Source organism: Raphanus sativus, chromosome 3 (genome assembly GCF_000801105.2).
Source record: "Raphanus sativus cultivar WK10039 chromosome 3, ASM80110v3, whole genome shotgun sequence".
Lineage (NCBI taxonomy): Eukaryota > Viridiplantae > Streptophyta > Magnoliopsida > Brassicales > Brassicaceae > Raphanus > Raphanus sativus.
The window spans coordinates 16,128,766-16,138,078 of record NC_079513.1 but is presented as its reverse complement, the minus strand read 5'-3'; the positions used below and the strand labels follow the sequence as shown (position 1 = coordinate 16,138,078).

General features: G+C 37.6%; 2 protein-coding genes and 1 long non-coding RNA gene across 12 annotated transcripts; 1 reads left to right on the top strand and 2 right to left on the bottom strand.

The window, feature by feature from the left end:
• Positions 1-1,482: 1,482 nt before the first annotated feature.
• Positions 1,483-3,586, bottom strand: LOC130494384 (uncharacterized). Of its 3 annotated transcripts, none has more exons than XM_057006094.1 (8): positions 3,430-3,586; positions 3,038-3,352; positions 2,747-2,909; positions 2,538-2,664; positions 2,372-2,452; positions 2,189-2,296; positions 1,842-2,111; positions 1,483-1,758 (listed from the first exon to the last, which is right to left on the bottom strand). In XM_057006094.1, the coding sequence occupies exons 2-8, from the start codon at positions 3,333-3,335 to the stop codon at positions 1,660-1,662; spliced, it is 1,146 nt and encodes a 381-aa protein (XP_056862074.1). In that variant the 5' UTR covers positions 3,336-3,352; positions 3,430-3,586; the 3' UTR covers positions 1,483-1,659. The 3 variants fall into 3 exon arrangements, with proteins under 3 accessions (XP_056862074.1, XP_018473046.1, XP_018473047.1); XM_018617544.2 differs by having other exon boundaries at positions 3,446-3,579; XM_018617545.2 differs by having other exon boundaries at positions 3,038-3,343; positions 3,430-3,574.
• A 395-nt stretch (positions 3,587-3,981) lies between these two features.
• Positions 3,982-5,826, bottom strand: LOC130509570 (F-box protein SKIP19-like). Of its 4 annotated transcripts, none has more exons than XM_057005720.1 (3): positions 5,672-5,826; positions 5,035-5,220; positions 3,982-4,614 (listed from the first exon to the last, which is right to left on the bottom strand). In XM_057005720.1, exons 1-3 carry the CDS (start codon positions 5,824-5,826, stop codon positions 4,005-4,007), a joined length of 951 nt encoding a protein of 316 aa, XP_056861700.1. In that variant the 3' UTR covers positions 3,982-4,004. The 4 variants fall into 4 exon arrangements, with proteins under 4 accessions (XP_056861700.1, XP_056861697.1, XP_056861699.1 ...); XM_057005717.1 differs by having other exon boundaries at positions 3,982-4,620; positions 5,041-5,220; XM_057005719.1 differs by having other exon boundaries at positions 5,035-5,227; positions 5,679-5,826.
• Positions 5,827-6,861: 1,035 nt separating this feature from the next.
• LOC108847314 (uncharacterized) lies at positions 6,862-9,084 on the top strand. Of its 5 annotated transcripts, none has more exons than XR_001948945.2 (6): positions 6,862-7,172; positions 7,280-7,340; positions 7,555-7,692; positions 7,887-7,956; positions 8,141-8,229; positions 8,329-9,084. It is a non-coding gene; the product is annotated as an uncharacterized LOC108847314 (long non-coding RNA). The 5 variants fall into 5 exon arrangements; XR_001948942.2 differs by having other exon boundaries at positions 8,104-8,229; XR_001948943.2 differs by having other exon boundaries at positions 8,092-8,229.
• Positions 9,085-9,313: the final 229 nt, after the last annotated feature.

The window sequence follows — 9,313 nt, the reverse complement described above, 5'->3', positions numbered from 1 at the left end:
CACTTCTTTGCTTTTTCTCCTCTAAAATCGCCACATCCTCATAAACCTCTTCTGAAATAACGTGAAGTACATTATATACATATATATATATACACAATTCTAAGGTGTCAAGTTTTTGTAGGGCAGATAAATGTAAAAAATGAATCTTTGATGGTATTATTATGAAGAACATGAGCCAAGCCTAAAGTTAAAAAAAGTTTGCTAGGTCCTTAAACAGATAATATTATAACATATCACCTAAAGCTATTTTAACTAATCAATCTCTTATAATTTAAAGAAGGTGGATAAAAATCTCTTATAATATGGTGTCATACAAGAACACGAACTGAAAAGAAAAAAAATGGATCATAGATTTGATTCTAACCAGGAGGGATTTGTTTTCCAAATGTCAAAGTACTGTATACTTTGTAGTCCTTAGAAAATGTACATACATTCAGATTCAAAACTTGTTAATCATTATAAAGAATAAAAAACTGAAAGAACATTCATAAACACACAAATATAGAAAATGACAAAAGTCAAGATTATTTTTTTCTTTGAAAACAATCAAGATGAAAGCCGAGCCCACTGTTGAAGCAAAGGGTTTCCGACATGATACATAGGAGCTCCTTCTAGGATTTCTGTATAAAGCAGTACCAATCCATCAGCGGTGTTCAAGACCGATGCTTTTCTAACTGGATTGTTGTAACGCATGATCCTAGAGCCTATAGAATTGGTAAGACCTCAATGATAATCTAGCCACGAAGATTTTCACAATCGCTTCCTCTGGAAGCACAAGTTTACTTTTTTCCTCTTCCATTATCAGAATTTTTAGGTTCAAGATTTCTTTCTGAACACGACACTATAAAAATTTGAGATTGCTTCTCTTCCCCTCCCCTTAATATATATATTCTTTTTTACCAGCCTCTCCCCTCTAATATACTTTTTTTTTTTGGTAAAACGCCCTAATATATCTTCTGTGTTAATTGTCATATAATCAGTTTTGCATATACTATATTTTTCTTTAAAAATGTTTTTGGTAAATAAAAATTGTTACACCTACCAATTATTTTCTAACTTAGACAAAACCAATTAAAATTAGTTTTATTATTTGGATAAGTATGGTCTATTTTAGATTTTTTGTATTACTAAACAAGTCTAAATTTTCGAAGGGTGGACGTAAAATCTAATAAGGGACATTTGGGTATTCTGGTCAAAGTTGGGTAGAAAACTAGAGACTCATTCGTTGAACTTTTCAGATAAAAATATCTTGAACCTATTCGGTTGCATTAGTGTGTCTCCTTTTCCAAGTCACAGTCAATAGAGAATCTATGGCTTGGTAGTTTTTGGTACAACCTGTCATTATATGTTGCAACTTGCAAATAGAAGTCGGGACATTTGGAGAGAACAGCTTCTACAGAATTGTATCGAACGTTCAACCAGAAGGCCAACTTGCCGCCTGTTTTTTGAGTTGTATAAGTAAGAAAAAAAAAAGCAGCTGAATGCAAAAGAGAAATGCAATAGCACAAGTTCTATTCGTTTTTGGACAACACGCAACATTTTAATCTTTCACAACCCACACAGAAACTTTGAAAAACACATATATAGTACCAAAAGCTCAACAGAATCGAAAAGATAGTGAGAAATTCAACAGCACCATCAACATCATATCGTTCTTTATCATGTAAGATGATAGGCTTCACAACGCAAGAAGTCACACAAGGTTCCAAGAACATCTCTGAGCATTTCCAAAACACAACCCCTGTCAATGTTCTGCTCCTGCGGACCAAAATGATAACAAACACAATAAGCTTCACCTTCCAGTAGAGTTTCAAAGACACAAGAGAGCAACAATAATGTACCTGTAACTTAGTGTTCATGTCTTTGAGCATCAGCATCACCTCCCTCTTGACTTCCCCAGTTCCAATGCTCTCATTGAATCTATCAGTCTCTCTGACCCTAAGCCTTAGAGTTTTGTTCTTGTAGACTGTAGCTTTAACATGACAAGATTCAAAGACACTGTATCCATTCCCAGATGAAGATTTACCAAACGGCCACCTTAAACCACCTTTCACATTTGGATCAACTCTAGCTGAATCAAGCAGCCCTTTGATGTCACTTATCTCTTTCTCCTGCTCATCATAGAAACATCACAAAAGATAAGTCCAACCGAAAAAAAATTTAATCCTTATGTAAAATATTAACTTACAGTGAGAGAAGTGATTTTCCTTTTGGCAGCTAGCATTAGCCTCATGTCAAGATTCTTATCAATGCAAGATACATCGACAACCAAATGTCTTACAAGTTTAAGTTCGATCTGTGCCAAAAACAAGACACAAGCTGAGCCGAAATGAAGTTATTAGTTTATATACACAAATAACTAGAGACTTGCCTTGTACAAACTGAGCCGCCCATCTTCCTTAACAGTACACTTACAGCTAATGGTTTCATTGGGACGAGTATAGTGTGATACCTGAGAATAAAAGCCATGACACAACAAAACATACTTCATATGACATTCTCCACAGGATAGGTTTCTAAGAAAACAAAACAAGTACCTTCACGGTGTATCTTTCCTTTTCCAAGTCTATGCAGAATCCATGTCTTGGCACAAGCTGAGACTTGATGTGGTGTAAGTAAGAAGTTGGGACATCAGTAGAGAAGATCTTATTCGAGGGTGTTTGCCTGGTTCAATGTTTTATGTATTAGAGGTAGATAAAAAGTGAACTTCTGTTAGCAAAGACAGTGTAAGATTCAGAACACTTACCCATAGAAGAAGTTTTTACCAAAGCTAGCAACCAATCTCAATACATGTTGATTACCTCCATCCATTGCAGTCTTAGCTCGCTCATATGCCAAAACAAGATCCTCCTGGACTTTTTCTGCTATTAACAGCCACCTAGTTCTCTCTTCTTCTTCTTCTTCTCTCTCTGCAATATTCATATAAAACGCCCCATTAAAAACTGCTTCTTTTGGCAAATAGTCACTAGTATTTGTTATTTTTGTTGTAAAATAGATAGCCGAATACTTCAAGAAACTAACAAACACAGTCACTTACCATTATGGTCACTGATGTTCATCAGTATTGAAGGCTTTTTTCCTTTTTTGCATAGGACAGAATCAGAGGACAAGGGAACAAGTTTAGCAGATGGAGGAATCTCATCTTCAATTCCATTGGAGCCAATCAGAAACCATTTTGTGATGGAATCTCCTGAGTATAGGACTCGGTCGCGTTTGTCACTGTAACTACCGTTGAAGTGGAGGTTCTTCTTAAATTTTGTAGCTAGAGAATCAGGAACAGGGTAAGGCCTGTCCGGATCCTTCGAGTGACGCTTGTGTGGTGGAATATAAGACATGTCTGAACCTGAAATTCCTAGGGAAGAAAAAGACGATTATCAAGAACAACTATTCATCGGCTCAGAGAGAAGATCACATAAGGAGAGGAGAAACCTTTTGTTGACTCAACTGTCTTTTGGAGTTCCAAGTTCCGGCAGAAAGATCTTTAAAGGAAAACAGTGAAGTCTAAGAGACTCTTCGCTCCCTTCTTTTTATCTTTCAATTGACTCTTCGGTTTCTTCAAAACTTTAATACCAAATTGTGTTTGGTTTCGATAGGAGGCCATCATAGTACATATGTCACTTTTTCTTTTCTTTTTTTTTTTTATTTTGTACAACTCATAGTACATATGTCACTCACGAAACTGAACAAGCTTAAGTACATTTTAGGAGAATTATTACTGCATATAAACAGAACATATTAGTGTTTCAAAAAAAAAGTGTTTCAAAAAAAAAAGCAGAACATATTCAACATTTTAAGTCAAAAGGAAGATGAAACTATCACATAATCTGACACATTTTTAGAGTTTGGATATTCTAGATAGACATATGGCTTTCGTGACAAAAAAAAAAGATAAGACATAAGGCAAATAGACAAATATTACTAGAGGTCACACACATTACCCTAGGACACACACAGTCCAAAATGCATAAAAGAGGTCGTGAAGGAGTTTGAAAAGGTTTGCGAAACTAATAAAGCAGATCATCATAATCTTCGTAGGGGTCAAAGTCAGAAGAGTCACTAGCATCTTCTGAGAGGTCATAATAAAACTCATCTTCCGACATTATATCAACATCAGAGTAGTCATCATCGGATGAACACACGTCATCATTAACCGTTGCATCGAACGGGTAATCACGAACCGAGTCATTAGGGGGTCTCACAACTTTGATCCTCTCAAAACACCGCTTCTCCAGATCGCCAACGAAGTTAACGTTGAAACACTGACGCAGATCAAGATGTTCCAGGTTAGGACAAGCGCTGAGGATGGCGTTTAAGCCAGCTTCTGTTAAACTATCCCCGAAAAGCTGGAGGTAGCAAAGTCCGGGCATCGTTTCAGCGATTGCTAGAGCAACATCATCGCTCTCATCTCGGGGACGCCTGTAACCCACGCAGTTTTTCTTCAAGGTCTTCAGATTCGGACAAGACTGGCCTATAACTTTCAGAGCCTCAGCCTCTCCTGATAAAGGGCAGTATGAAACCTCGAGTTCTTCGAGCAGCGGAAGCTTCGAAACTGCGTGCATAAGTCCCTCGCTTGTTATTTTATAGCCCATTGCAACTTTAAGGCTTCTCAGTTTACTTGAACTACAAATAGTTGAGAAGAAGGAAACATGATTACAAAACATTTCGTCCTAGCATCTCAATAACATAACGCTAACATATTAAGGCCTAAGAAACATAACAAATCAAGTGGATGTTTTCTCTAAACAACGATTCAAAAAATCAACTATATACCTGAAGCTAACTCTGTTCTAATTCTAAACATAGATTTAGCAAAACATGACTAAAATCAAAGTAAACCCATTTCTCTAAACAACGATTTAAAATTATCCTAATTGAATAAAAGTAAAACAATATATTTTCTAAATAGATATTTTAAAAAAAAAAATCGGTCTAAACTTTTAAAAAATTGATGTACACGTCAGCATAAACAATAATCCTCTTCAACATTTGAATAAAAGCAACATGAGGTTTAGAGTCACAGGAAGAGAGAGAGACTGGGACCTGTCGGCAATGTAACTGAGGAGGGAATCAGAACCGAAGTAGGAGAACTCGATCTCAACCAAGCCTCCCTGGCTACGATCAACAGTGTGCCGGCACAATCTCTCGTAGTACGGGTCTCCGAATTCTCCGGTGTTATGTATGACAATTCTGCGCCACATCGAAGGGTCTTTACAGAGGCGACGCCACGTGTTAGATTCGGGTTATTTATGGGCTTCCAACTTAAAACCAATTGGTAATTAGTGGATTGGTCCTAACTCTTTATATAGTAGTAGAATAATTCTTATATTTCCGATGTGGGATGTTTCTCATCAATACCCTCCCTCACGCTCAGACATCTAGGTCTGAAGCGTAAACAATGTGGGAATAACATCCACAGAGGGCGCAACATCAGTGTATAGTAGTTGTAGTGCGTGGACAATGTGGGAATAACATCCACAGAGGGCCCAACATCGGTGTAGTAGTAGTTGTAGTAAATTATGTCAAAGGATCTTATCGCTCTGATACCATATAAGATTTGGGTTAATTATGGGCTTCCAACTTAAAACCAATTGGCAATTAGTGGATTGGCCCTAACCCTTTATATAGTAGTAGATTATTTCTTATATTTCCGATGTGGGATGTTTCTCATCAATACCACGATCTGCACACTTCCTGAGCGTTATCCACTATCTCAATCGCGCCGAGCCGGATAAGAATCGATGAGGTCAGTTCAGGTGGAAGCTCTAACCAGTTTACGTATTCTCCTTCCTTCATCGTCGAACTAGGAGAAGAAGACGAAGAGGCCATTCTTTCCGCCATTCTTGTACAATCGCAAAATGTAGAAATAGTGAGAAATACCACTTAAAAGCGTAGAGAAGTTCTAAAAACTTATGTGGGCCACACCTTTTAAAGGCTGGGCCTAGGCCTTAATTAAATCATCTGTACCCATTATGCACGTCGTCGTCGTACTAGTCTCGCGAGTTACGCAGTTGCTCGCTCAAATCTTCTGAAAAGGTTAAAAGGACACACTGATACAGTGATACATCAAACCGTGCATGTTTTCCCGATATTTAGAAAAAGCTTTGTCTTTCGATACTTGCATGGCTTATGTGACTCAACGTTTTTGTTGAAGTTTGTGTGTTATTGAGAAAGCCACATGATCCAAAAGAGACTTCACGTGTCCGATTATGGTGGACGTTCATGAGACAGTGATGGATCACCCAAGAGAGAAGAAGAACAGGTCTTCAGGTGATGATGGAGGCGGGCTTTACTGGTAATAGCCTGTTATTCGCTCTTCAGACACGTCCAATGTTACTGGTATAACCGTATACTTTTGTTTTTCTTCCACACAAAGGGTTTTTTCCGTTTTCGAAGAAATAAAAAACAAAAGAAAAATAGATTTTTCGTTTTCAGTAAAAACGAGGGTGATTCCTATTTTTTCTTCTTGCAAGGGTCTTCTTGTCAGGGATGATTGATCCTTAACAATGCATTTATGTTGATCCTTAACTCTTCATCATTCCAAGTTTCAACATCATAAAATATTTTAAATATTTTTGGTGTTTGATTATTTTTGGATGGATCAATCAGGGTTGATTGATCCTTAACAATGCATTTAGTTCCTTTGTTGATTGACTAAAATCTATAATATAATGAGCGAGTTTCTCTCCCGTCTATGTGACACGTGTACAGTATTGTGGGTCCCACATTTAATTTTTTTTTCCCATCTGTCGAGTGGGCTTGATTCTATGGGCCACGCTCTTGATTCTATGTGGGACCCACAATACTGTACACGTGTCACATAGACATGAGAGAAACTCGCTCATTATATTATAGATTCTCCGTTGAACTATTTTTCTCTTGAACACTGGAATAATTTTCAGTTCACGTTAAAATCGATAAGTCCCACGAACTCTCTGTCTCCCTTGCTTTACAATCAAAGGGTGATGGGTATGAAAACCGAAGAACACCTCTAACCCTATAAATCAGAGATGGCTGAGATTGGAATCGAGCTTCAACAAACATGCTCTATGAGTATTTCTTCACCGAAAACATAGATCCCTTCTTCGGAAATATCATCCTCTCTGATGCTACTGTTGCTCAATCATCCGCCAGCTACTCAACTATCCGACATGCGACTTCCCAATTCATTCGCTGTAAGTATATATAAAACGTCCGATTGTCCTCTCATGTTCCTCTACTTTAACCATTTGGATATCTCTCAAACTGTCACACAAGCTTTCTCCTAATGTCAAATTAACAGATTCACTTCTCCGACTTGAAGGCGGCCGCAGCAAGGAGGTCGTTCCGACCAGACTCCTTAGGTAAGTTGATGGTCATGGTAGATTGCTTTCATAAGTTTAATTGAGCTTCAGATACGGCTTTAGATTTTAATTACTTGCAAATTGATCATAGTGGTAATTGCTACAAGTTGATGGTCATGGTAGATTTTAATTATGAGATTTTAAGGTAATTGCTTCTCTCATTCAAGTAGCCTATCCATCTCTTCTAAGATGTCTGTCCTTATTTATTCCCCAGGTCCTACGTCACTTTTGATTATCTTCGCCTTGATCCGTTTTCTTTGAATATTATTGTCTGTCTTCTCCGATTCGAGGATTCACGTAACATCAAGAAGAACGGTGTGAGGATATCACTCTCCTGCTTCTAGATGAGAAGGTAACAACATGATAACCCTCACACCAACTCTTATATTCATCACTGTATCGTCAACACTGAAACCTAATTACTTATGTTCTTTAATTCTTTGTCTAAGCAGGATTCTGATTACCTTCCCTCTACTGATGTTTATAGTCATATACAGAATATTTATAAATTTATGACACACTTCCTAAAGTAATATTTATGTGCAGCTTGAGAGTTGAAGAAATAGAGGCTTTCCCACGTGTTGAGACAATGGGAGTAATTCAGCAGAAATATCAGGTCTTAATTGCAGACCTTCAGACGTATCTCTCAAAGTCAAACTACCATGTTTCCATAACTCTATTATCCTATCATGTGAAAACTATTTACAAATTAAACTATTCCCAGCTAATGTTCTCTCCATTGTCTCCGTAGAGACTCATGCAGTTGCTTTTACATGTTGAATCATGTCATGATGGAGTAGATGTCGGATGGTCAAATTTATCGGATATGAACGTTCACGAGGGAAAGCTTCTTGGTTGCTCATATAATCCAAATTGTGTAGACCTCTCGGTAAATCTCTCTTTCTCATGCATGCTTTGTTATATTTTGACCTGTTCCACAGTTTTTAAAAATCTTTAAGCCCTCTCAAAACTTTTATGGCACTCTCAGCGTACTGAGTCTATGAGTGGAGGTGCCACTCAGAACGGTCCTAATCAGTGAGCAAGCAGTTGAATCCAGAGCCGAACGTGTCGTTATTGGAAGAACTATGCCATATTCGTTGCAGTCCAAGGCGGCTAATTCTCGGAGGCTGTCTAGCATCAGAAATGAGCCGGATCTACTAACTGATTCGCTTCTTGAAAGATCTCAGTCTCAGCCGACAGAACCAAGCAATTTAGAAGACGGAATTACATTTATAAGCTCTGATCGTCCGTGCGTTGCAAGTGGTCCTTCATTTCTTACACCGGTTGCAGCAGGAAGTTGAACAAATTGGGGGCAACCAATGAAGTACGCGGATTTGTTGTATCATATGCAAGTTGTACCAAAATTTGAAGACAGGCCTCATAATACCCTTTCTTACAGGTACTGCAGGAAGAATCAGATGGAAATACACATCTACGGAAGATGTCAAATGCAGTAACAACTTTGAATTATGAGTTTCGTACCATTGGGGGATGGGCCATTACACTGTACTATTTTTACAGCCCAAACAATAAAAAGACCAAGAAGAAAGTCCACACACGAACAGCAAATTAGAAGTCAATTCCTACTCTCTCCGGAAACAAAACAAAGAATAAAATTCCTGGACACTGTATTTTGCAACGACCGTCTATCTTTGCAAACAAAAAAAATCTGAATTGATCCACTGTATGGCAAAAGCACAACAAAGTATTATTTTCGTGACTAATGACACCTCTTACATCTCAATCACTGCATATGAAATTATGTAACCGAATAAGGCCATACGTAATAACCAACATTTCGCACACTGTTATCTACTTAAGAAATAGTATAATTTCAGTAAAATAATAATTTATTTGTCGTTTAAATTGTTAAATTCAAAATTTATGAACAATATATTCTTTATGTTAGGGGAAAAAGTGGAATACACATGCATCGATTATATATATGCCACCACAAAGAACACCAACCATTT

Coding starts and splice junctions, on each gene's coding strand:
- LOC130494384 (XM_057006094.1), bottom strand. CDS start 3,335: ATGTCTTATATTCCACCACACAAGCGTCACTCGAAGGATCCGGACAGG. Junction 2,665..2,746: donor GGTAAAAACTTCTTCTATGG/GTAAGTGTTCTG, acceptor ACATTGAACCAG/GCAAACACCCTCGAATAAGA. Junction 1,759..1,841: donor ACATGAACACTAAGTTACAG/GTACATTATTGT, acceptor TTTGGTCCGCAG/GAGCAGAACATTGACAGGGG.
- LOC130509570 (XM_057005720.1), bottom strand. CDS start 5,826: ATGGCCTCTTCGTCTTCTTCTCCTAGTTCGACGATGAAGGAAGGAGAA. Junction 5,221..5,671: donor GAAGTGTGCAGATCGTGGTA/TTGATGAGAAAC, acceptor TAACACGTGGCG/TCGCCTCTGTAAAGACCCTT. Junction 4,615..5,034: donor TACATTGCCGACAGGTCCCA/GTCTCTCTCTCT, acceptor TTGTAGTTCAAG/TAAACTGAGAAGCCTTAAAG.